The following is a 26,497-nucleotide window of genomic DNA, read 5'->3' on the forward strand; positions in this document are numbered from 1 at the left end:
CCTGGGTCCTCAAGAAGGTGACAACTTGTGGCTACATTCTGGACAATGTCAGGATATTGGCCAGTCCAGAGAGATCTCAATCTCATCTTCTGTAAACTAGGTGCTTAGGAAGGGAGGGGGAACATTGCCCAAAAGCAAAATCTGCACCTCAGAGCTGCAAATTACATCTTGCCAGTCTGACCCCAAAAGGTGTTAAAAGTCAAGAGTTAGTGAGAAAATTAGTTCCATCTGTGTGAGACAACAATTCCATTATTTCTTGTGTACCTCTATCTAGTGTGTAATTATAACAAGAGAATATTTAACATGAAAAGGTATATATGTGTGAGACGCTCAATACATTTGTGGCATCCGTGAGGTAAGAATTAAAGTCTACAGGCATTTTCTTTGTATCCATTTAGCTATGTTGAATCTCTATAGAGAGCAATTGAGTTAATCGTTGGCAAGGATTAGCATGGATCTCTTGTAACAGGAGAGGAACTCAGCCTCTGGCCTCTCCACAGACATTATGAGCCACAGGCCAAGCCTTTGTGCTTACCCATTTTACAAAACAATGCTGGATTGCCTCCTCCCTCACAGTGCAGTTGACCTGGGCATCAGTTTAGCTTGAGTTCAGGAGTTAATTCATTCCTTAATATAAAATGAAATCAGACACAGGCCTATATTTCACATACTTCTGAGTTGGTACCTCTGGTTCTGATATATGGACTGTCTATAACACTATTCTGATGATCAGTGGAGAGCGGGCTAAGGGTGCTTAGCCCACTTTCCACCTATTGTGAGACTCACTGGCAGGGGTGTAGCTAGAGGAGAGGGGGCCCGTGTTCATCCCTCTCTCTCTGGCAGCTCCCCAGAGTGAGGGAAATAATGAAGAAAATAGGGAGGGGTGGAGCTGGAGGGCCTTCAGGAGCTGGGGCCCCGTGTTCTTTGAACCTTTTCGCTCAATTATAGCTACGCCCCTGCTCACCGGGCTTGCAGCTGAGCCCGGATGAGTCAAATTGGGTCACCCGCTTTTGTAGCCCTTCCCTATGCCTGGGTTAGCGAAGCGAGCGCTCCGCTAACTTGGGCTTCCCGATCGTGAGTAGCTGTGGCACGGCTCTGCGCCATGGCTACTCATGAGTAGACCCCCAGAGGGGAGGCGAAAAGCTGCCTCCCAGCTCTGGGGGTCTCTCCAGTATGCCCTGCATGCTCGAGCAGGGCATACTGGAGCTTCTGTGGGCTGTGCACCCCCCGAACTCCCCAGCCCCCACCAGCTCTGCCACAGAGCCGACCATTGTGTGGGCAGCTGATCCGGCCACCCAGGGCTCCCACCCTGATTGCCTGCGGGGAGAGCAAACTTAACCCGCTCTCCCCGCTTAACTTCACAAACCGGGTCTCACTGATTGTGAGACCCGGCTCAGTGTTTCGTTTTTCTGAATAGGGTATTGTCTCTTCTCTCCTGGAAAGTAGTGACACCTGAGACCAGGGGCGTAACTATAATAGGGCAAGGGGAGACAGTTGTCTAGGGGGCCCCCCAGAGGCAAGTCACATGACCGACTCCCCCAGCCGTGCAACAACCCGGGCTTGCTAGCCCCTGCTCTCATCCCCCGCTTCTTCCCTCCTATGAGCACTTATATTTCTATCGTCCTCTCACCGCCACCTTCCGAACGCTGAAGCCCGAGCCCGCCGGGCCTTTCTTTCAAACCACCCGGAGCAACGCAGGCGGGGAGGGAGCAAAGAGAGAGCACCACACACCAGCAAGCGCCTCGCTATCACCTCAGGACGCGACAGAAGGCTACGGGAGCTGGGAAAGGCCAATATCATACCATCCGCGCTCGTGTCCTCCTTGGCGCTCGCCCTCCCCTGCAGGAGAGCGGCTTGAGTGCAGAGAGAGAGGGGGAGCTCGAACGCTCTTCAGCGCGGAGAGAAGAACTCGGTGAGTAAAGTTATGCATGTGCGCGAGCACTTCTTCCTCCGCCACCCTGTCCGACCTCTTCCAAGCCGCGAGTTCGAGTCCCACCTGGGTGAACCTGGGTGAACCCTTGTCCCACCTGGGTGAACCTGGGTGAACCCTTATCTAAAAAACAACCAGTTTGGGGTGAGTTTAGTTTCGGTTTGAGGGAGAACAGAAGGAGCACCAACAAGTGCAGCCTGGTATCAGTGGGGATTCCCCACCTGAAGCTGTGCTGCTGAGGCGGACCGCTTGGTTTGTTTTCTTTCTTTTTCTCCCTTTGTACGTCTAGTCTTTCTCTGTCTTAGATAACCATTCAGAGTTCCTCTTTTTCCACCCCCACCTTCACTGTCAGCCCCGCCCTGGTTCTCCCATGATTCAGACCCCTTAAGCCCTTCCAAGATGCCCCCTTTCCAGCCGCTCCTTTTAACTTTTTCTCCCTTCTCCCCCGTTTTCAAATGACCATCAGCTCAAGTCCCTCATTGCAGCAGTCACCCTCCCTAGTCTCTCCATTCTCCACAACACACTCTCTCTCTCTCTCTGTTTTGCTGAGTCGTGGGTCGTCTTCTTCTCCTTCTCCATCTTTGGTCTGATTCATACATGTGCCACAGAATGGGGTGGCTGGGGTGGGCTGCAGCCCCTACAGACTGCAGGTGATGGAGTGGGCGTACAATTTCTGGATGTTTTCCTTAATATAAAAAGAAATTCTCTGAAAATAACAAGCCAGCACATCAGGAGGAAGTTTTCTGAGCCAATCCCTTTCCATGCCATTCTAGCTTTCTAATTATGTGGAGAGGCATTCAAAAACAGCATCTCCTCCATCTGTGGCCCTACATTAGTCCATTCTCCTGTTTTATTCTGGTGCCATATATACACCAGGACTTAGACCAGGTCAAAAAAAGGAAGGGATTCCACACACCAATGCCAGGTAAGAGACTCAGTGTATATTATTATTTATTTTTTACATTTATGTCCTACTCAGGGGTGTAACTACTATTCAGCAAGGGGAGGCGTTTGCCTGGCGGCCCCCACACCTCAAGGGGCGCCCAGAGGCAAGTCACATGACTATATATTGTGAAGTGTGTGTGTGTGTGTGTGTGTGTGTGTGTGTGTGTGTGTGTCAGCGAGGGGCCCATTGTAAAATTTTGTCTCCGGGCCCACTCCAGCCTTCTTACGCCCCTGCCTGAGACATTACATGGCAAGGTGCACTCTCCGTTTCTCCAAGCGTAGAGATGTTCCTAAGGCACTGATACTGGGGTTGATTTCTGGTTGGGACACCACTGAAAACCCATGGCATTTTTGTAATATTACTTTAGAAATATATGAATGCAGGGAAACAACAGGTACTCCTACAAGGCTTTAGATCTGCTGTCTAGTTATATCAGATCTGCAGTGGGAGGCCCTGTACCCACAAGGTGCTTTCAATCTTCAGCAACTCATAGCTCTCTCTGCTTATCTGTTCCAAGTTGTAAACTTCTTTTTTTAAGTGGGTGGTTTTTCATGGCTGAACCAATTAATGTGTTAGAACATAAGAATAGCCCTGCTTGATCAGACCCAAGGCCTATCTAGTCCAGCATCCTGTTTCCCACAGTGGCCCACCAGATGCCTCTGAGAAGCCCACAGGCAAGAGGTGAGGGCATGCCCTCTCTCCTGCTGTTGCTCCCCTGCAACTGGTATTCAGAGGCATCTTGCCTCCAAGGTTGGAGGTGGCTTATAGCCACCAAACTAGTAGCTATTGAAAGTCCTGTCCTCCATGAATTTGTCCAAACCCCTTTTAAGGTCATCCAAGCTAGTGGCCATCACCATATCCCATGGCAGAGAATTCCATAGATTAATTATGTGTTGTGTGGCAAAGTACTTCATTTTGTCAGTCCGAAATTTCCTGGCCATCAGTTTCATGGGATGACCCCTGGTTCTAGGGTTGTGGGAGAGGGAGAAAAATTTTCTCTGTCCACTCTCTTTACTTCATTCATAATTTTATACACCTCTATCAGGCTTTCCCAGAGTCACCTCTTTTCCATACTAAAAACCCACAGATGCTGTAGCCTTGGCTTATAAGGAAGGTGTTCCAGGCCCTCTTCTGCATATTTTCAAATTCTACAATGTCCTTAAGATACTGTGACCAGAACTGTACACAGTACTCCAAATGTGGCCGCACCATAGATTTGTATAAGGGCATTAAAATATTAGCATTTTTCTTTTCAGTTCCCTTCCTAATGATCCCTAGTGTGGAATTTGCCTTTTTCACAGCTGCGGTGCACTTTCAATGAGCTGTCTACCAAGATCTCTCTCCTGGTCAGTCACTAACAGCTCAGACTCCATCAGTGTATATGTGAATTTGGTGTTTTTTGCTCCAATATGCTTTATTTTACACTTGTTTACATTGAACCACATTTGCCATTTTGTCGCCCAGTCACCCAGTTTGGAGAGATACTTTTGGAGCTCCTCACAATCTGTTTTGGATTTCACTACCCTAAATACTTTAGTATCATCTACAAATTTGGTCACTTCACTGCTTACCTCAACTCATAAATCATTTTAGATTAAGCAGCACTGAATCTATCATGAATAGATTAAACAGCACTGGTCCAATACAGATCACTGGGGGACCCCATTTTTACTTCTCTCCATTGTGAAAACTGTCTATTTATTCCTTCCCCCATTTCCTGTCCTTCAACCAGTTACCAATCCACACATGAACCTGTCCCCTTATCCCATGACTGCTAAGTTTACTCAAGAAACTTTGGTGGGGAACTTTGTCAAAAGCTTTTTGGAAGTCCAACTATACTATGTCAACCAGATCACCTTTGTCCACACGCCTGTTGACACTCTTCAAGAACTCCAAAAGGTTAGTGAGGCAAGACTTGCCCTTGCAGAAGCCATGCTGGTTCTTCTTTAGCAAGGCCTGTTCTTCTATATGTTTAATGATTTTGTCCTCAAGTATGCTTTCCATCAATTTACCTGGCACAGAAGTTAAGCTAACTGGTCTGTAGTTTCCTAGAACCCCGCTGGATCCCTTTTGAAAATCAGAGTTACATTAGCTACTTAGAGCCTGATTGTAGGGAAAAGTTACATATTTTTGCTGGATCAGCAATTTCACATTTGAGTTCCTTGGTGGATGCCATTTGGCCCTCATGATTTATTAATTTTTAGTTTTTCAAGACAGTTTAGAATTAGAACGTGCTCTCTCGTCACCTCAAAGTGGCCATCTGCCATGAAGACAGATGCAAAGAACTCATTCAGCTGCTCTGCAATCTCCGCATGCTCCTTAATAATCCCTTTCATGCCCTCATCATCTAAGGGTCCAACCGCCTCCCTGGCAGGTTTTCTGCTTCTGATATATTTGAACAAGTTTTTGTTATTCCCCTTGACACTTCTAGCTACATGTTCCTCATTCTCTTTTTGTATCCCTTATGGTCTCCTTGTATTTCTTTTGTCAGGGTTTATGTTCCTTTCTGTTATCTTCATTTGGGCAGGAATTCCATTTTCTGAAGGAAGTTTTTTCCCCTTTTATAGCATCTCTGACTCTACTTGTTAACTATACTGGCGTTAACAGTAGCATCCTATACTTGCATTAACACTAGCATCCTCCTGAACTTGTTGGTACCTTTCTCTCTACTTGGTATATATTTCAACTGAGCTTCTATTATTGTGATTTTAAATAAGTTCAATGCTTTTTGGAGTGATTTGACCCTCCTGACTTTCCCTTTCAGCTTCCTTTTTACCAGTCCCCTCATTTTTGAGAAGTTTCCTCTTCTGAAGTCCAATGCATCTGTGTTGAACTTCCTTGGCAATGTTCCACTCGCATATAAGCTGAACTGGATGACTCTATGGTTACTGATCCCCAATGGTTCTACAACTCTGACATCTCACACCAGACTGTCCTGGGCACCACTCCGGATTAAGTCCAAGGTTGCCTTCTCTCCAGTTGGTTCTGCAACTATCTGTTCTAAGGCACAGTCATTTAGCATGTCTAGAAATTTGGCCTCTCTATCAATACCAGTATATGAATTTGTTCAGTCTATGTGAGTGTAATTGACGTCACCCATTATTACACCTCTGTCTCTGATATTTCTTTTTTAGATTGTAAGCCCTTTGCGGACAAAGAGCTTATTTATATTCATATATTCTCTTTGACGCCTCTCTGATTTGCTTCTCCAATTTCATGTCACTCTCAGTATTTTGCTCCAGAGAGAGAAAGCACATCCCTCGTAACATTTCCTTTCATTCCTCATATTGTCACCCATAATGTTCCTGTGGAGAACTCTGGTCCTCTTAGGTTTTCTAGCTTGTTGGATTCTATCCCTTCTTTTACATACAGTGCTACTCCACCTCCAATCCACCCCTCCTCTCCTTGTCCCTTCCAGAAATCACAGTGTCCCACTGGTTTTCATTGTTTCACCAGGTTTCCATTATGCCCACTATATCTATGTTTTCATTAGCAACCAAGCAATTCAGCTCACCCATCTTGGTTCAGAGGCTTCTGCCATTGGTATATAAATATGTATATACTGAGGCTCTTACCTGGTGTTTGTGTGTGCTATCTCCCTTACCATCCTTTGACCAGTTGTCAAGTGCTTCTGTCTGCTCTACTCCTGGTTCTATGCTGCCCCCTTCTGGTTTATCTGAAAAATTTGCATCCTCGCACCTTGGGGGATTTTGCTTGCTGAACCAGATACCACCCAGTTCCTGTTGGCAATCCCACAGGTGTCATTTTAAAAGCTGCTCTGTGACCTTTAGATTTTAAGCGCCAGCAGTCTGATTCCATCTTGGTTCAAGTGAAGCCTGTCCCTTTTGTACAGGCTTTGCTTGCCCCAAAATGTATCCCAGTGCCTAACAAATCTAAACCCTTCTTCCCAGCATCACTGTCTCATCCATGCATTGAGATTCCTCAGCTCCACCTGTCTCGCTGGCCCTGCACATGGAACAGGTAGCACTTCAGAGAACACTACCCTGGGGGTCCTGGATGTCAATATGCTACCTAAGAGCATAAATTTGGCTTCCAGGATCTCCCGACTGCATTTCCCAACTTCATTCGTGCCGACATGCACCACGACAGCTGACTCCTCCCCAGCACTGCCTAACAGCCTATCTAGATGCTGCGTGATGTCTGCAACCTTAGCATCAGGCAGGCAAGTCACCGTGCAGTCTACACGTGGGTCACAAACCCATCTCTCTAAGACCCTTGCGATCAAATCACCCACTACTAGGAGGCCTCCACCCAACTGAGAAGTATCCTCTGTGCAAGAGGATATGGGCACATCACCAAAGGAAAGGGTCCCTTCTAAGGGAGCATTCCCCTCTTCCTCAGACGAGACCTTCATTCTCCGTGCAGCAGAGGAGCTGGCAACCTGGGAGTGTGATACCTCTATCACATCCCTGAGGGTCTCATCCACATACCTCCCTGAGCTTTTTCAGGTCAGCCAACTTGGCTTCAAGAAAATGAACTTGTTCTCTGAGAGCCAGGAGCTCTTTGCACTAAGCGCACACTCATGACTTCTGTCCCTCAAACAGCCATACATGCAACACTCCATGCAATACTTTGGGAAGCACCCTTTCCCCTGCCGGCATTCTACCTTTATAACTAGTTTTATTAGCTATTTAGAATATATAGAGCTTGTTTACTTGAAAGCTAGGTCTTAGCTGCATTTGCCAGTGAGCTAAAGGTTTTAAGCTCTGCCTTCCAATAAAACTACAAAAATGGGGTAGTGCTCACTAGTGGTGTGCACGGAACCTGACCGGCCAAGTCCGGTCCGGTCCGGCTCCCATCGAACACCCTCCCAGTCCAGTCTAGACAAGTCCGCAATTATTATTATTATTATTTAAATCACAATACCTCTAGCCCCACCCCGGTTCCGTCCAGACCAGAACCGAACCTCCGGACAAGTCCGTGAATTTAAGTCCATGAATTTTTTTAAAAAATGTAAAATAAAATCAAAATTCCTCTAGCCCCTTCGGGGGGCTTCCTGTAGGCCGTGCGGGGGTGGGGGTGTCCGCAAAGGTTCTCCCTCCCATGCGGGGGTGGGGGTGTCATGGGAGGTTCTCCCTCCCATGGGCCGTGCGGGGGTGGGGGTGTCCGCAAAGGTTCTCCCTCCCACCGCTGGCCTCTTAATTCACCGCCATGGCCTGGGAAAATGCTTGTATTTGGCCTGTTTGGGCCTCTGTAAGTGCACATGGCAGCCATTTTGGCTGCCCCCATGCATGCGTAAAAGGCACCTGCGAGCCCTGGCATTACCCAAGGCCTTGCAGAGGTCATTTGCGCATGTACGGTGGCCATTTTTTGGAGGCCGCCGTGTGCACTTACAGAGGCCTGAACAGGCCAAATACAAGCATTTTCCCAGGCCGTGGCGGTGAATTAAGAGGCCGGCGGGGGGAGGGGGAACCTTTGTGGAAACAACCACCCCCCCGGTGGCCTACAGGAAGCCCCCCCAAAGGGCTAGAGGAATTTTGATTTTATTTTACATTTTTTTAAAAAAAATTTACAGACTTAAATTCACAGACTTGTCCAGAGGTTCGGTTCTGGTCTGGACGGAACTGGGGTGGGGTGGGTGGGGTTCGGTTCAATCCTGAACCCCCAGACCCTCGAACTTCTGGACTGGTCCGCACATCCCTAGTGCTCACCTTAATCTTGTGCTGAGTGCCTCCTTTGTGATAAAGGGACCGCTTGTGCACCTTCCCACACAAATTCCATGCAAAACTCCTTTGGTATCTGTTAGCCAACTCCTGTTCCCAAAGCTCCGAGTAGCAAAGTTCCCCTGGTCTGAGCCTGGTCTTCTCAAGAGCTGCTTCCAAACTGAGTTTGAAGCCTACTCTGGGAAGAGCAGAAGTAGCTTCAGGAAGTGAGCAAGCTTTTCCAAACAGAACATCAAGCCTTTCCCCCCTTCAAACTAACTAATAGGAGGAGGGGAGATTTTGAGGTGCTGGTTTCTCTTTAAGGGATAAGTCCTAGTCTGTGTGTTTGTTATTTGCCAGGGCTAGCAAACTCCTTTCGCATCCAGTTTTTGTTTCTCCCTGACTGGAGGGGGTGGAGTCAGCTAGGGCTGTGGGAGACCCCACATTCCTTTGAGCCACATCCTGTGTCTCAGTTTGAAGCCTACTCTCTACATAAGAGGTGAAGGCCCAAGAACATAGCCAACAGGGATAGCAAACGGGGCACTGGAGTTTTGTGGGAGTTTAGTGGGAAGTGAGCGGGGGAGCCTGGAACAAGTCCCTGTGATCACAAGGAGCGCAGTAGAGAAGAGAAGGTAAGTACAAATCCCTTCCTCATAAGTACTGATCCCATTCTTTAGACAGGCAGTTTGGACAGTTAATTAGCTGACCAATACAGCTGAGACCTATCCCATTAATAAGCTATCTCTAAGTACTGTAAACTGCCAACAAAACCAGTTATGAGGATAGAAAGTCAGCAGGGGAGAGGGCACTTCCCAGTGTATTGCACAGAGTGTCACATATATGACTATTTGCTCCATGGGCCAGGTGTGCTTGGTGCAAGGAACTCCTGGCTCTCAGGAAACAAGTTCGTTCCCTCGAGACCAAGGTGGCGGATCTGGAGAAGCTCAGAGAGGCATGTGGACGAGACCTTCAGGGACATGGTAGAGGCATCCAACTTCAGAGCTGATACCTGCTCTGCTGTCAGGGAGAATGAAGGTCTCGAGCAAGGAGGACATTGGTCTGAGGAAGAGGGAAATGCTCCTTTAGAAGGGACCCCTCCCGTGGAAGATGGGACCATATCCCCTCACACAGGGGATACTCCTCTGGGGGGGTGGGGGCATCTTTGTAGTGGGTGATTCAATCATTAGAGGTATAGAGAGATGGGTTTGTTACCCATTTGTTGACTACATGATGACTTACCTGCATGGTGCGAAGGTTGTGGACACCACACAGCGACTAGATAGACTGTTAGACAGTGCTGGGGAGGAGACAGCTGTCATGGTGCAGGTTGGCACCAACAATGTGGGGAAACATGGTTGGGAGGTCCTGGAAGCCAAATTTAGGCTGATCAATAGCTTATTGAACTCCAGGACCCCCAAGGTAGCATTCTCTGAAATGCTACCTATTCCATGAGCAGGTACAGTGAGACAGGCAGAGCTGAGGGGTTTAAATGCATGGATGAAACTTTGGTGCTGGGAGGAGGGGTTTACATGTTTTAGGCACGGATACATTGTGGGGCAAGGAAGGCCTGTACAAAAGGGATGGTCTGCACTTGAACCAAGATGGAACCAGACTGTTGGTGCTTAAAATAAAAAAGGTTGCAGAGCAGCTTTTAAAATGACTCCTGGGGAATAGTCGACAGAAGCTGGACAGTAACTGGTTTGACAAATGCCATCCTTTAAAGTGCGAGGGAACAAAGGATTCAGATAAAACAGAAGAGCAGACAGAGGGCTTTGCCAGCTGGTCAAAGAGTCAAAAGAAAGATAGCATACACCAGGTAAGAGATTCAGCATATAGGTGCTCATATGCCAATGCCAGAAGCCTCTGAGCCAAGATGGGAAGGCTGAGTGCTTGGTTGCTAACACAGAAATAGATATAGTGGCCATAACAGAAACATGGTGTAACACTGAGAACCAGTGGGACACTGTTATCCCTGGATATAAACTCTATGGAAAGGACAGGGAGGGGTGCCTTGGAGGTGGAGTAGCACTGTTTGTTAAAGAAGGGGTAGAATCTAATAAGGTAGAAAACCTAGGAGGACCAGAGTCCTCCACAGAAACCCTGTGGGTGACAATACAAGGCCTGAAAGGAAATGTGCTACTGGGAACATGCCCTCCAGATCCGGATCGCCCTCCAGATCAAAATGCTGACAGTGACTGGGAGTTGCAGGAGGAAATCAGGGAGGCGTCAAGGAGAGGCAGCACAGTAATAATGGGTGACCAATTGCCCACACATAGACTGGGTAAATTCACAGTCAGGTAATGACAAAGAGGTCAAATTTCTAGACATGCTGAATGACTGTGCCCTAGAACAGTTGGTCTTGGAACTAACCAGAGAGAAGGCGACCTTGGACCTAATCCTGAGTGGCACCCAGGACCTGGTGCGTAATGTCAGTGTCATTGACCCTTTAGGGAACAGTGACCATAGTGCGATCAAATTCAGCATATATGTGGGGAGAAAATCACCATGGAAGTCTAACACAGACACTTTGAATTTCAGAAGAGGAAACTTCTCCAAAATGAGGAGTATGGTGAAAAGAAAGCTGAAAGGGAAAATCAGGAGAGTCACTTCACTCCAGAATGCATGGAGTTTATTCAGAACCACAATACTAGAAGCCCAGTTAGATTGTATACTCCAAAGGAGGAAATGTACCACTAAGTCCAGGAGGATGCCAGCACGGCTAACAGGAAATGTCAAGGAAGCCATACAAGGGAAGAAGACTTCCTTCCAAAATTGGAAGGCCTGTCCAAATGAAGAGAACAAAGAGGAACACAAACTATGGCAAAAGAAATGCAAGGTGACAATAAGGGAGGCAAAAAGAGAGTTTGAGGAACATTTAGTTAAAGCATCAAGGGGAATGACAAAAACTTCTTTAAATACATCAGATGCAGTAAACCTGCCAGGGAGGTGGTTGGACCATTAGTCAATGAGAGAGTGAAAGGAATTATAGAGGATATGGAGGTTGCAGAGAAGCTAAATGAGTTCTTTGCGTCCGTCTTCATGGCAGAGGATACTGGGCACATACCTGTTCCTGAACCAGGCTTTTTTGGGATGGAGGCTAAAGAACTGAGTCAGATAGAAGTGACAAGAGATGATGTTCTAAACTGTCTGGAAAAACTGAAAACTAGCATTTCGCCAGGACCGGATGGCATCCATCCAAGAGTCCTCAAGGAACTCAAATGTGAAATTGCCGACCTCCTTGCTAAAATATATAACTTATCCCTACAATCAGGCTCTGTACCAGAGGGTTGGAAAGTAGCAAATTTAACATCAATTTTCAAAAAGGGATCCAGGGGCGATCCGGGAAATTACAGGCCAGTTAACTTAACATCCGTTCCAGGCAAATTGATGGAAAGCATCCTCAAGGATAAAATTGTAAAGCACATAGAAGAACAGGCCATGCTGGGAGAGAACCAGCATGGCTTCTGCAGAGGAAAATCTTGCCTCACAAACCTTTCAGAGTTCTTTGAGAGTGTCAACAAGTGTGTGGATCAAGGTGATCCAGTTGACATAGTTTACCCGGACTTCCAAAAAGCTTTTGATGAAGTTCCTCATCAAAGACTCCTGAGAAAACTTAGCAGTCATGGGATAAGGGGACAAGAACATGTGTGGATTGGTTGAAGGATAGGAAACAGAGGGTAGGTATAAATGGAGAGTTTTCACAATGGAGGGAAGTAAGAAGTGGGGTCCCCCAGGGATCTGTACCTGGACTGGTGCTTTTTAATTTATTCATAAATGATCTAGAAGTAGGGGTAAGCAGCAAGGTGGCCAAATCTGCAGATTATACCAAACTCTTTCAGGTAGTGAAATCCAAACTGGATTGTGAGGAACGCCAAAAGGATCTCTCCAAATTGGGTGAGTGGGCGACAAAATGGCAGTTCAATGTTGGCAAGTGTAAAGTGATGCACATTGGGACGAAAAACCCCAACTTCAAGTATACGTTGATGGGATCTGAGCTGTCAGTGACTGACCAGGAGAGGGATCTTGGGGTCGTGGTGTACAGCTAGTTGAAAGTGTTGACTCAATGTGCAGCATCTGTGAAAAAGGCCAATTCCATGCTAGGGATCATGAGGAAGGGAATTGAAAATAAAACTGCTAACATTATAATGCCCTTATACAAAACTATGGTGCGGCCACACTTGGAGTACTGCGTACAATTCTGGTCACCACATCTAAAGAAGGACATTGTAGAACTGGAAAAGGTGCAGAAGAGGGCAAATAAGATGATCAGGGGTTGGAGCACCTTTCTTATGAGGCAAGGCTACAGCATCTGGGGTATTTAGTTTAGAAAAAAGACGACTGCGAGGGGACATGATAGAGGTCTATACAATCATGCATGGTGTGGACAAAGTGGATAGACATTCTTCTCCCTCTCCCATAACACTAGAACCAGGGATCATCCCATGAAATTGATTGCCAGGAAATTTAGGACCAGCAAACGGAGGTACTTTTTCACACAACGCATAATCAACTTGTGGAATTCTCTGCCACAAGATGTGGTGACAGGCAACAACCTGGATGGCTTTAAGAGGGGTTTGGATAACTTCATGGAGGTGAGATCTATCAACGTCTACTAGTCTGAGGGCTACAGGCCACCTCCAGCCTCAGAGGCAGGATGCCTCTGAGTACCAGTTGCAGGGGAGTAATGGCAGAAGAGAGGGCATGCCCTCAACTCCTGCCTGTAGACTTCCAGCGGCATCTGGTGGGCCACTGTGTAAAATAGGATGCTGAACTAGATGGGCCTTGGGCCTGATCCAGCCGGGCTGTTCTTATGAGCTTTCTCAGGAATGTGGCCCCTCCCACAAGCTGTGTTATTCATCTGCAGTTAATCTCCACCGTCTCTCTAGGCACAACTGAAAAGGAAACCTCCCTGTCAAAAACAAAGCCCTAGCCAGCCAAAAATCAAACCATAGGAAAACTAGCCCTAACAAACTCACCTAGTTCTTTCCTCTTTGTTTTCTTGTTCATTTATTTATTTATTTGCTTGCTTGCTTACTTCTTTAGGAAAGAAAAAATTGCCCCATCAGCTGGTCTGAGCCTTGTCTTCTCAAGAGCTGCTTCCAAACCGTGCCTCCTCAGGAATGGTCTTGATCCCAAACAGGTAAACGGCCTAACATGCTGATCTTATGGCTGGATTTTATTATGTCTGTAGCCTGCAGCATGTGCTATTTTTTCTTAGAACATTCAAGCCACAGAGGCACTTCCATAGCCCTATACAGATACTATGTTTTACAAATGCATAGTTGACTGTACCCTCATACATGTCTTTCTGTGAATGTACCTACATTTATTTTAAAAGTGAAAATGAGAACAGGCCCTACAAATGCATGGTACAGATAGGAAGTTTACTGCAATATCAGTGTTCAATATAACGTCTGAATAACTGTACCTGAGTACAGATCTGTACTTCCTGCATACATTGTACACTTGTATGTGTGCTTAATATAATGTGTGAATAGGCCTACTATCTCTTTCACTGCTTCTCACATAATGTTTTAAAAAGCTATCTATGTTCTAGGAATGTGTGAACTGTTTCTGCACTGGCAGCACATGTGCTCCCTTTATGCAAATTGCTTTTCAAACTCAGGAAAGGCAGTCCAGAGGATGATCGGAGGCTGCATGAAGTTAAAGTTGAACTGGTCAAATGCTTGAATAGGAGACTATTTTGCTTCCCAAAGAAACAGTGGGATATAAGTGTAATACATAAATCATACAGAACATCCACAGCTATTGCTGTGGCTATAGCTATAACCTCCAGCCCAGTGGTCCTGGCAGAAAGCTAACAAATTTTACTTCCCCAAAGAGGTCAATAAAATGTCAACGTTTCATACTTGAATAATATAACATTTCAGTCATGTATAAGCATGAAATACAGAACTCCTCTGGGTTCTTTGGCCATCTGCAAGAATACAGCTCCAGAGTGACACCATCTGCTAAAACACCAGCATCACCTCTTCAAATAAAAACACCCATTTTACACAATGCAGCACTTTTTAAAAAACCATGGTAACTTCTTAAAACGGTTGACTCAAAATCAGGCTCCATTATATTCAGTCGCTAACTTCCTGGCTAAATTAACTCGAGGAATTCCCTTTGAAATGAAAAACAAACAAGTTAGGCATGCCTAGCTTGACTTTTTCAGTCTTATTGGAACAGCTAAAAAGTCCAGCTAGAGTTATACAGTGCGATCCTAGGAACGTTTACTTTTTACAGGACTTTTTAAGTCCCATGCACTACTGGCCACATGAGACAGCTGCTGCAGACAGCATAGGCGGCAGGTTTCCCACCAGTCCCAATCGCCACACCCTGCCTTTTCAAAGCACACAGGGTGGCATGGAGCAGCATCGCTACCACCAGTTAAGGGGAAATTGGGGGTGGAAGTGAAGTTAAGGAAGGGCTGGGGAGAGTGGGGAAATTTGGCAGGAGATGGTGAATGGCATGCTGTGTGCACTGTGCACATGGAGACAGTCTTTCATCACACTGGGACTAGTGGGAGGGCTTGGGCCAGGTTAGGTCTGGTCCTATTGACTTTATTGGAGCTTATTCCCAATGTTAGAGAAGAGATTACTCCCTGTATCCCACTCATCTCCTGGTTAGGTATTTCACCGGGCACCAGTATCAAAGTTTCAAACAAAGCTTTATGTATTGTATTTTGTATTTATTCAATTTCTATACCGGCCTTCCAAAAATGGCTCCGGGCAGTTTACACAGATAAATAATAAACAAATAAGATGGCTCCCTGTCCCCAAAGGGCTCACAATCTAAAAAGGAACATAAGACAGACACCAGCAACAGTCACTGGAGATTTCACTGCTAGCAAAAGCTTTGCGATGCGGCTGCACCCAGTCTGGCAGGCCACCCCCTTTTTATACCCTTGAGTAAACAACTTTTGCACGTGCACATCGTGCCCAAAGGTTCTGATTTGCCTACAAGTGTTATATTTTCCATTTACGCTCTTAAGACATCTGGCTTGCGGCCTTGGCTTCCCCTCCCCATTGAGACATACTTTTAAGCAGTGCCATCATAAAATATCCTCAAGGTGTGGGGGTTATCTACCAACAGCTGCAAGCTTCATTGATAAGACATGTATCATAGTTAGCCAAGTGCTGTGCAAACCAACCATGCTTTTTGGCTGTTGAGAGCTATTGCAAATAATATTCCAACACCAACGGGAGCACTTCTGTTACTATATTAAGAATATTTATATTCTACTTTTCAAAAATTCTCAGAACAGATTGTATAACAAAAGGAATATGAACATCTCAAAGGACACACATTCTAAAGGTTGAGTTCAGACATCCAGGATAACCACAGTTATAGCTGGATGAGGTTGTAACTGCAGTTCATGCGAAACCACAGTTATGGGCCAAAAGCTAACTCCAGTTTGCCTCGCCAAACTCCAGTTGGAACCTTTGGTTATCTCTACGTTTTGCTGTCAACAAATGAGGTTTTGCCACCAAAGCATTATGCCCGAATGCTGGCTCAGCTATAACTGAGGTTTTGTATCTATTCCAAACTCCAATCATAGAGGCAGCGGGGATGTGCCTCGGCAGCCGGGAGGGGCTCTTCTCTCCTTCAACTGGAGTTTGGCCACAGTTTGGTGAATGTCTGCAGTGTGATTTGGAGTTAAGAACTAAAACCTCAGCCATGCTTAACTCCAGTTAACTTGTAAGTCTGAACTGGGCCAAAAAGAAATAAAGGGAGAGACACCAGCAATATTGATTGAGATTGAGCCCCTGGTGGCGCAGTGGTAAAACTGCCACCCTCTAACCAGAAGGTTACAAGTTCGATCCTGACCAGGGGCTCAAGGTTGACTCAGCCTTCTATCCTTTCGAGGTCGGTAAAATGAGTACCCAGAATGTTGGGGGGCAATATGCTAAATCATTGTAAACCGCTTAGAGAGCTTCCAGCTATAGAGCAGTATATAAATGTAAGTGCTATTGCTATTGCTAATATCTACTGGAAAGGACACTGTGCTCGGTTGAATGGGAAGAGTTCCTATCTCCCTGCTAAATATAAGAGAAATGCCACTGTAAAAGGTGCCTCTTTGCTCAGCTAACACCTTTTTGTTTTTCCTGTTCCCTACTACTGGAAAGTAATGGAGAAGAGATACTGCATGCTCCCAGAGAAAAATGAGATGCATTTGACTAACAGCCCCAGTATTGCACCTTTCAGCACACAGGCTTCAGAAGGTAGCTTACAATTCAGAAGGTAGTTTATAATTTTCATTTAAAAAAACACAACACACATAAATGGGGGGGGGGAGGGAACAAAAGCGTAAGCAGCTAAATTTTAAGCAGTTTCCATCAAATTATTCTTCCAACTCTCAAAATGATTCAAGAGGAAAGGGGAGAGAGCTTTCCAAACGCCAGCCTGTAGTCATTGAAATCATTTGGAGAGAGCAGGAGGAGAAAGTACCTGGAGCATCCGTACTGAGCATGTGATACGGGGCAAAGAGGCAGACAAGCATTTATTTTAACACTTATGGTCTACAACTGAAAACCGCGGTTCCACTCAGACCTCCGAAGAAAAGTCTTTTCACCCAAAAGATACCCACTCCGCTCCTACAGAGCATCACGGCCAACAACGACAGCTTTTGATCATTGCCGGAAGTTTAGCTTCCTTCGTCTTTTTCTATCTCTATGGGGAAGTGACTGCCTTGTTAGACCACAAGGTGCTCACGTGATTAAAGGCGGGGGTGCATGCCACGTGACCAAATCATCACCTGACCGCTTGCTTACTATTGCTCCTTCTCTGGGTTAGGGCTGGGCGGCAAGATGGCGGTGCTCGAGGAAGAGGAGGCGCTGCTGGACGAGGAGCCGTCGCCGGAGAGAGATGGCTCTCCTCCGCGGAAGCCGATGTCGGCGTTGTGTGACCCGCAGCACCTGGCTCATAGGCTGGTGGTCCTGGCGCTCATGTGCTTCCTGGGCTTCGGTGAGTGAGTAGGAAGGAGCGTGGCTTGGACTCCCTCTGATCTGGGCAGATCCTTCGGCGTTCAGCAGACTCCTGAGGGTATGTCTTGGCAGAGCGGGGGAAAGCCCCGACACCACCCTTGACTATGTAGTCTAGTACGTATGTTCGAAAGAGGATCTGACTGGCGTTGAGTGGTCATGAGTAAGTACTAATTCTAATGATCAAAGTGTATCTATTCCATACTCTGGGCTCAGACCAGTGTAGTGTTCTTTAAACCAAGTGAAAGAATCAAGGTGAGTTATCATTGTGCTTTGGTCTTCCCTTCTGAAAATGTTTGTTTCTATGTGAAACAGGAGAAAGTAAAAACTGAAAAGAGTAACTCAGTGTTGGTTGGTAACTTGTTGAGATGTTTGGAGCTGTGGCTTTTAACTTTCCTTCTTCCTTCCTTCCTTCCCTGCCCCAGGACTTGTATAGAATGTATTAAGGAAACAGTGTCCTTAAACATTTGTGGAGTTCAGTGGACTCCCCGTCCAGAAACATTGACTATTCTCTGCATACTTGTGAATGGAGTGGAATGGCATTTATGTGAATTGAGTTCTGGCAGCTCATGGAGCTTCCAGTTCTCTCTAGACCAGGGCTGCACAACTCAAATGTCTTGGTGGGCCAGAACTATTCACAACTTAGCATGCAGGGGCCTTGGTAAATTTTTAGTGCATTATTATGTCAAAATAAAAAATATGATTAGTTGTTGATCTATTCCCCCTGTCAAGGGACCCATAGTTTAACCAAGAATAGTGGCCAGAAAATAGGTCCTGTTCCTGCATAGTGGGACTCCTGGAGTGTGTGTCAGCCCCAAACCCTCTCCTCTCCCTATACCTCTGTTGTTTTCAGGCTGCAATCTTAGGTATGCTTACATGGGAGTAAGCCTCACTGGGGTACATCATGAAACATATTTCTGAGTAAACATGCACAGGATGGCACTAATAGGGCCAGTTCCAGTGTTGCTGCAGGATATCTGGGGGCCAGTAAAATAGGCCCTGTGGGCTAGTTCTGGTCCCTGGACCTTATGTTGTGTAGGTCTGCTCTAGACTAAGTCGGGTACTGTTGCTTCCTGTGCGCCTTCCCTTTCCTGGACTGACCACGTGGTGATAATTTCCACTGGGTCCTTGTGACAGATGATTCCATGGAAAAGAGCTGTGTCTGCTGCAAGGCTGCTGAGTTGTGGTTTCAGGACTTGGGATGAGAGGAGGAGAATGAAGAGTCATCTTCTGTCTGTTTGACTCTCAGATCTCTATCAGATGAGCAGAGAATGGAGACAGTCTCTTTTGCTCTGTCTTTTATGTTTATTATTCTTATGAGAAGCCTTTTTGGGATACAAGTGTGTTGCAATTCTTAATTTGTTTCTTAATTTTCCTGTATAGGCAGCTATTTTTGCTATGACAACCCAGCTGCCCTGCAGACTCAAGTCCAAAGGGTGAGTGGAAAACAAAAGTCTATAAAAGTTTGAATTTAATTTCTTACTTTCAGTTCCTCTTTCTCTCCCCCCCCCCGCCAAGAGTAACTTTTCCAGTAATGACAATAGAAAACCTATATTGTGCTGAGCTTGGTAAGAAATTGCTGATTCAGTCCCCGATAGCAAATATAATATGGCTAACTGCAGTGTGACTTAAATATTTTGTTTCAGTTCATGTATGTCAGTAAAAACCTGAGAAAATAGACCTTTCCATGATATGTTTACTCTCAGTTTATCATTGAGAAGCTGATTTTCATTCTTCCACAATAAGTTGTATTTGATGAGCCGGAGCACTGATTGGACTAGAATGCTTACATTTGCCAAATACTTGCCTTCTAAGAATTGTCCTTTATTTCAGAACATAGTTATACCTTGAGGCAGCCTTGCCTTCATAGGAGCCTGGACATTCCATGATGACAATTTTTTGTGCGGAAAACAGAATGGTAGCACTACTTTCCTGACTTTAAAATGCTGGGAGAGAGAATACACTAGCTTTTCAAGACTCCTGAGAGTTGATGCAGCCACCATCATCTGCATAGCTGCTTTGACTGCTGAAATAGCACAGCCACAGTGATAAAGGAGGGCAAGGGTGCAGGCAGCAGGAGGGAGGGAGGGAAAGGGAAGAAAGGGCAACAGTAAGTTACTTGCCTGGCTGCCTCATACAGATGTTGCAGCAATAAAATGCTGCTCTGATTGCATTGGAGGAAGGGTGAGATACAAATAATAAGATAAAATAAACATGCACAATTGCTAGTACAAGACACAGGCCCCATTCTTGCAAGGAGCAATCTCTATAGAAAAAAGCTTTATGTATGCCCTACTCCATGCCTCCTGTGGATGCTAGAGACTGCTGTTCCCCACCTATAGCCTCACGTCCAGTCTTGAAGGATCCATGTATGGAGTTGTCCAGAACCTTTCTTCAAGCTAGTGAAGAAAAGGCTATATAGGGACCCTTTTCCTGATGCCAGTGCTAGCCATTTTGTGGGAAAGGGGTAGGGGGCCAACCCTCATGGATGTCTCAGCTGAATTGCTAGTGTTAACAGTTCCTCATTGGATGTCCCTGTGTGTTCGTTTTGTAGCTAACATAGTGTCAAGACATAGTTCATATAAATTTGTACTCCTCTTATAAATCTGTACTCCTCCATCTAGGATATGAAACTGAACACGGCTGAGTTCATGGCATTGTATTCCTGGTATTCCTGGCCCAATGTGGTCCTCTGTTTCCTTGGAGGCTTTCTGATAGACAGAGTATTTGGAATAAGGTAACTGTGCAACCTTTCTGCCCTGAAAATCACATTTATCTGCAAGGGTTATTTTTAAAAGGTTGAACTACTATGACTGTGAGGTGAAATAATAGTTTACTTAGCAGGATGATTAGTTCCCACAGATGCCTGCAGGGAAATGGATTAACAGACCCCTAATGTCCCTTACAATTCTAAAATTTGGGGAACTAGATATGTGTTAACATGCATCATAGTGATACTTCAGTGCTTCTTTTAAAAATATATATTGTAATTTCTTGAGCTAGTCTATTTTTGGTTTCAAAGCTAGGATAATTTTCCCCCCAGTCTTGATCAGTGGTAATCCAAGGTTTTTGTACAGTGCAAGTTCTTTATTAGACTTAATGTCATTTAAACTTTTTTGCAGGTGGGGCACAATAATATTTAGTTGCTTTGTCTGTGTTGGACAGGTAAGTGAAATTCATAGTGTTCATACACTGATCAGTGGTTAATACAGAAAAATAATAGATGAATTAATGCCAAAGAATTCTGAAAATCCTTATTTTATATTAATCTTTAAGCAAACCGCTAAGTAAAATCTTTACTGTAAAGGGATCTCTAGTAATTGATTGAAATGTGGCATATATTCCTTCTACAGGTGATTTTTGCTGTTGGCGCAGTAGCCAATGCTTTTTGGTTGATGGAAGCTGGCAGATTTGTATTTGGGTGAGTTTATATATCAAAGGTTGTAAAAACTGCTGCTGTCCTGCTCTTAAAAAAAAAAAAAAAGCAATGGAAAAAAAGCAGCCCATATTAAATCTTTTGTTTAAAAATTGACCTTGTAAGGAGCTGCAACTTCTGAATCTTGAGTATGAAGAAGTACTTGAATTCATGAACACTCTTTTACTTCGTTTAGGATTGGGGGAGAGTCCTTAGCAGTGGCCCAAAATACCTATGCTGTCAGCTGGTTTAAAGGAAAAGAATTAAACCTTGTGTTTGGACTGCAGCTCAGCATGGCTAGAATTGTAAGTCTAAATATTGATTGTTCTTCTTCATTAGCAGTTTAGTGACAACCTTTTTCTTTCACACAAGTATGTGAGGAACATTAAAAGTTGTTAACTAGGGGTACACGTTTGGGTGTTGACATGAAGAGTGGCAAGTGGATGCAGAGGACGTGAGTGTTTTGGGTCACCTGAAAAGTCAGCCTGCCTGCCTCCTAATGGGCTGAACAGTCTTTAAGGACTTCCTGGGAAAACATGGCAGTTTCCCAGGGGTTTTAACTGGCACCTAATTCCCAGCAGTCCCCTTCTGCAACAACAAGCCTTGACTGATGCCTGATGGTACTCCTGACTGCAAAATATATTCTGCTTGGTTGGTCAAAATTATGTATGTGCACATGCTTGGTTGTATGTAAGTTCATACTGCGGGGGGGGGGGGGGGTGCGAGCCGCTGGCTGGCTCTGCGGGGGGGGGGGGTGCGCGAGCCGCTGGCTGGCTCTGCGGGGGGGGGGGTGCGCGAGCCGCTGGCTGGCTCTGCGGGGGGGGGGTGCGAGCCGCTGGCTGGCTCTGCGGGGGGGGGGTGCGAGCCGCTGGCTGGCTCTGCGGGGGGGGGGGTGCGAGCCGCTGGCTGGCTCTGCGGGGGGGTGTGCGAGCCGCTGGCTGGCTCTGCGGGGGGGGTGCGAGCCGCTGGCTGGCTCTGCGGGGGGGGGTGCGAGCTCTGCGGGGGGGGGGTGCGAGCCGCTGGCTGGCTCTGCGGGGGGGGGGGGGTGCGAGCCGCTGGCTGGCTCTGCGGGGGGGGGGGTGCGAGCCGCTGGCTGGCTCTGCGGGGGGGGGGGGTGCGAGCCGCTGGCTGGCTCTGCGGGGGGGGGGGTGCGAGCCGCTGGCTGGCTCTGCGGGGGGGGGGGGTGCGAGCCGCTGGCTGGCTCTGCGGGGGGGGGGGGTGCGAGCCGCTGGCTGGCTCTGCGGGGGGGGGGGGTGCGAGCCGCTGGCTGGCTCTGCGGGGGGGGGGGGGTGCGAGCCGCTGGCTGGCTCTGCGGGGGGGGGGGTGCGAGCCGCTGGCTGGCTCTGCGGGGGGGGGGGGGGTGCGAGCCGCTGGCTGGCTCTGCGGGGGGGGGGGGTGCGAGCCGCTGGCTGGCTCTGCGGGGGGGGGGGTGCGAGCCGCTGGCTGGCTCTGCGGGGGGGGGGGGTGCGAGCCGCTGGCTGGCTCTGCGGGGGGGGGGGGTGCGAGCCGCTGGCTGGCTCTGCGGGGGGGGGGGGGTGCGAGCCGCTGGCTGGCTCTGCGGGGGGGGGGGTGCGAGCCGCTGGCTGGCTCTGCGGGGGGGGGGGTGCGAGCCGCTGGCTGGCTCTGCGGGGGGGGGGGTGTGCGAGCCGCTGGCTGGCTCTGCGGGGGGGGGGGTGTGCGAGCCGCTGGCTGGCTCTGCGGGGGGGGGGGGTGCGAGCCGCTGGCTGGCTCTGCGGGGGGGGGGGTGCGAGCCGCTGGCTGGCTCTGTGGCGGGGGGGTGCGAGCCGCTGGCTGGCTCTGCGGTAGCAAGCATGACATGTCCCCTTAGCTAAGCATGGTCCACCCTGGTTGCATATGAAAGGGAGACTAGAAGTGTGAGCACTGAAACATATTCCCCTCGGGATGGAGGCACTCTGGGACGGGCAGAAGCTTCCAAGTTCCCTCCCTGGCTTCTCCAGGATAGGGCTGAGAGAGATTCCTGCCTACAGCCTTGGAGAAGCCACTGCCAGTCTGTGAAAACAATACTGAGCTAGATAGACCAATGGCCTGACTCAGTATATGGCAGCTTCCCATGTTCTTATGTTCATGTAATACATGCATAATATATATAACTCCAGGCCATATTAAGAACATAACCAGCATGACTGTTTGGATTCCCTAGTTCAGCACTGTCTCCAGCAGTAACTAGCCAGGGAGATCTTCAACTGAGGGCATGATAAAGATGTTCACGCAATCCTGAGTTTCTCTCCAGCATCTGATAATCAAAGTAGCACCTCTTGTAAATCTATCACTTTCATTTATTGAAACTCATAGATCTGCAGCTGTCTTTCCCTCAGAATCTCTATGATGCCTCCTTTATTCCAGAGTTGCATTGCATTTTTTAAAGAGTTAGCAAGAATGTAATAGGGTGTGTCCTCTGTGGAAAATCAAATCTTAATCTTTGCTTAGGCATGCTTTCTGTTGCTAGTTAGGAGTGTCAGTGTAATTTAAGTCTTAAAATGTACATGTAGCTACAACTCCTAGCAATGGAAAATACATGGTACAGGATATATTCAAATAAATGCAGAAATACATAGCAAAGATTTCATTAGTCATGAAATGTTCTAGTACTTTATTGCTCCCCTCACCTCGGAGACCTCTCCACATTCACCTGAACTGTGCTGCTGCTCCTCCTCCATCTTGGTCGCTGCCATCCCCCTCACCCCTCTTGGTCGCGGCAGTGGCGTTGCTGGCATCAGTTGGCCAAGCCGCAGCCCCTTAGCCCCAGAGACCTCACCCGAGCCCCGCTCCTGCTCCTTCATGCAGGAGCAGCAGCAGTTGGCCAGGCCTGTCCTTGCTGCTGCCACCATGGCTGCTCAGGATGCTGACAGGCCCGGGCCTATCCCTCACCTTTCTGTCTCGCTCTGCCAATGGCCTTGATAGTCCAGAGCAGTGGCGGTTGACCGGGCCCTTCCTTGCTGCCACCGTCATAGTCACTCATTCCCCTCAGACCACTGACAGGCCCGGGCCTATCCCTTGCTGCCTCCCCCCCATTCTTCTCTCTCTTTCCCTCTTTCTTCCCCTCCCTTTCTCTCTCTCTTCCTTCCTGAGTTAACAAATCTTGTTCATCTTGTTTCCTCATCTAATTCGCACAGTGTCAGCCTCCTCCTCAAGGGGCTATTTCCTCCCTCACAACCCCTCTCTTCACAGATCCCTGCCCATTATCCTTTTATATATAGATTCTTTTCTCCTCTACAATCAAGCACATTTTCAGACTAGTAACAGTTGCATTCCAACTGACGTTAACCATCACAGGCTCCTCTTCCCTGAATATAGAATCCCCACAATCACCGCAGTGCTTCTGCTCTGTTAGCTCCGATTGGTAAAGCACTGTGGGCGGGGCTTGCCACGTATGTTCTTAGCCATTTTTATTTATTTATATATGCTTGCTTGCTTGCTTGCTTGCTTGTTTGTTTGTTGATTCTAGAATCCGTTTGAATAGTCTGCTGTCTGAAGAGAATGATCTCAAAACAGTGGTGCATCAGCTCATAACTGCCAGGCTTGACTATCGCAATGCACTCTGTGGGGCTGCCTTTGTACGTAGTTCATAAACTTCAGTTAGTTCAAAATGCAGCAGCCAGATGGGTCTCTGGAGTAAACTGTTCTCAAATAGTTGCACTGGCTGCCAATGTTTCCATGCAAAATACAAAGTGCTTTAAAGCCCTGAACGGCTTATTTCTGGGTTAACTTAGAGAGTACCACCTTCTGTATGAGCCACATCTCGCGTTGAGGTCATCTAGAGAAGTCTGTCTCCAGTTACCACTGGCATGTCTGGTGGCAACCCAAAACCAGGCTTTCTCTGTAGCTGCTCCTGGCCTGTGGAATGCACTCCTGGGAAATATCCATAGTTTGGGCTCATCGTCGGCCTTCAAGAGAGCCCTAAAGATTTACTTGTTTGACCTGGCCTTCCAAGGTTTTTAAATTGTTCTTAAGCATTTTTAACTGGTTTTAGATGGCTCAGAACTGTGTTAAATTTGTTTTCACATTGTTTTAAGCAGTTTGTTTTAATTGTTTTTGTGTTTTACTTGTTGTGTACCGCCCGGAGCATTTGGATGGGGCAGTATAGAAATGTACAAAATAAAGTGTTCTTGTGGACCTGTTTCTTTAGAAGATATTGAAAATAGTGGTTATAATTATAGCTGTTCTTTTCCTAGGGGAGCACTGTGAATATGAATATTATGGGATGGGTGTATTCCAAAGCTGAAGATTTGCTGGGTTCTAAAGGTCACACTACCCTTGGCATAGCACTTTTGATAGGTTAGTAAATACTTCTAAAATATTTATTTTGCATTGGTTATTTAGGATTTCTGTGTAACAGATTTGAAGATTATGGCTCTGTTTAACTTTCAACTCTGATGGTATATGAGCTCAATTTTGATTGTAAGCTGCAATGCTTAATATAATACATGAGCATTTGTATTGCACATTTTGAGTGTTCAAAGCACCTCCTGTATTATGTTGATGTAGTCTTCACAGCAGCCCTGTAAGACTTGAGTAACACCCATATTCCAACTGGAGAGATCAGGCTGAAAGGGAGTGGCTTGCCTAGGGCCACCTTGTGAACTCATGAGAAAGAGGAGATTTGAACCAGGAAAGTCCTAATTCAATCTCAGTCTCTCAGCTGCTACACTACATCAGCTCCTGATGTGTGAAAGCAAAGTTGAAGCTTAAATTTGAGACTGGATGATGGCATTCCTGTAATGAATTTGCTGCAACCCATGATGAACTTGTCATCAGAATTATTATCTTGAAATAATTCTGAACCCAGTGGGTAGTCCAACAATTTGAACTGTTGAATACTGAACTGAGCATCAATATCAAATATCCACTCCACTGCAGACGGCTGAATTCTCTTCATTACATACAGTCTTTAGTCCTTCCAGTAATCTCCTCAGTAATGATTAGATCGTGGATAAATGCAAACCTGAATTGCATACTACCTTAGTGAACTGGACACCTTTCCTTCTCACTTAGCAGACCCTCTTTTTGCTATGTGTAGTAGGAACATAGGAAGCTGCCATATACTGAGATGCCAGGGTGGGGGTCCTGAAACCTTCTACTCTTTCCAGAGCAGCTCCATCCCCTGAGGGGAATATCTTACAGTGCTCACACTTCTAATCTCACATTCAGATACAACCAGGGTGGACCCTGCTTAGCTATGGGGACAAGTCATGCTTGTTTCCACAAGACCAGCTCTCCTCCTAGTAATACTGGGTGATATTGCCACTCTTTCTGGTACTAGGATGAGCAAGTTTCTCTGTGCTCCATTAGAAATTCTACTTGTGAAGGGCTGATTCACACATACATATACTGCTCAATATTGCTGCTGAATTTACAAACTACCTACACTGTTGGAGGATATGACTGGCAGTAAAACAATCTGTTGGTGACATCCAGACGAATATTGCATGCACTCAGAATTTCATGTGTGCAATGTTGAGGCTGATTTTTGCCAGTCACCCTTTCCTGTACCTCCAGAAAACGTGTCTTTCAGGTTTGCGGGACTGTCGGACA

The 26,497-nt window shown here is 46.8% G+C and overlaps 1 protein-coding gene across 2 annotated transcripts in view; it reads left to right on the forward strand.

The window, feature by feature from the left end:
• Nucleotides 1–17,282: 17,282 nt before the first annotated feature.
• The window catches only part of MFSD1 (major facilitator superfamily domain containing 1), a 38,470-nt gene continuing 29,255 nt past the window's right edge, over nucleotides 17,283–26,497 (forward strand). The window contains exons 1-7 of one of the 2 annotated variants that reach the window (XM_053309484.1): nucleotides 17,283–17,512; nucleotides 18,913–18,965; nucleotides 20,154–20,266; nucleotides 20,652–20,694; nucleotides 20,883–20,950; nucleotides 21,141–21,249; nucleotides 25,138–25,240. In XM_053309484.1, the coding sequence (XP_053165459.1) occupies nucleotides 17,356–17,512; nucleotides 18,913–18,965; nucleotides 20,154–20,266; nucleotides 20,652–20,694; nucleotides 20,883–20,950; nucleotides 21,141–21,249; nucleotides 25,138–25,240 (646 nt within the window). In that variant the 5' untranslated portion in view covers nucleotides 17,283–17,355. The remainder of the gene's footprint in view (nucleotides 17,513–18,912; nucleotides 18,966–20,153; nucleotides 20,267–20,651; nucleotides 20,695–20,882; nucleotides 20,951–21,140; nucleotides 21,250–25,137; nucleotides 25,241–26,497) is intronic. The other variant, XM_053309486.1, reaches the window with a different exon arrangement.

This window comes from Hemicordylus capensis, chromosome 3 (assembly GCF_027244095.1).
Source record: "Hemicordylus capensis ecotype Gifberg chromosome 3, rHemCap1.1.pri, whole genome shotgun sequence".
In the NCBI taxonomy this organism is placed as follows: domain Eukaryota; kingdom Metazoa; phylum Chordata; class Lepidosauria; order Squamata; family Cordylidae; genus Hemicordylus; species Hemicordylus capensis.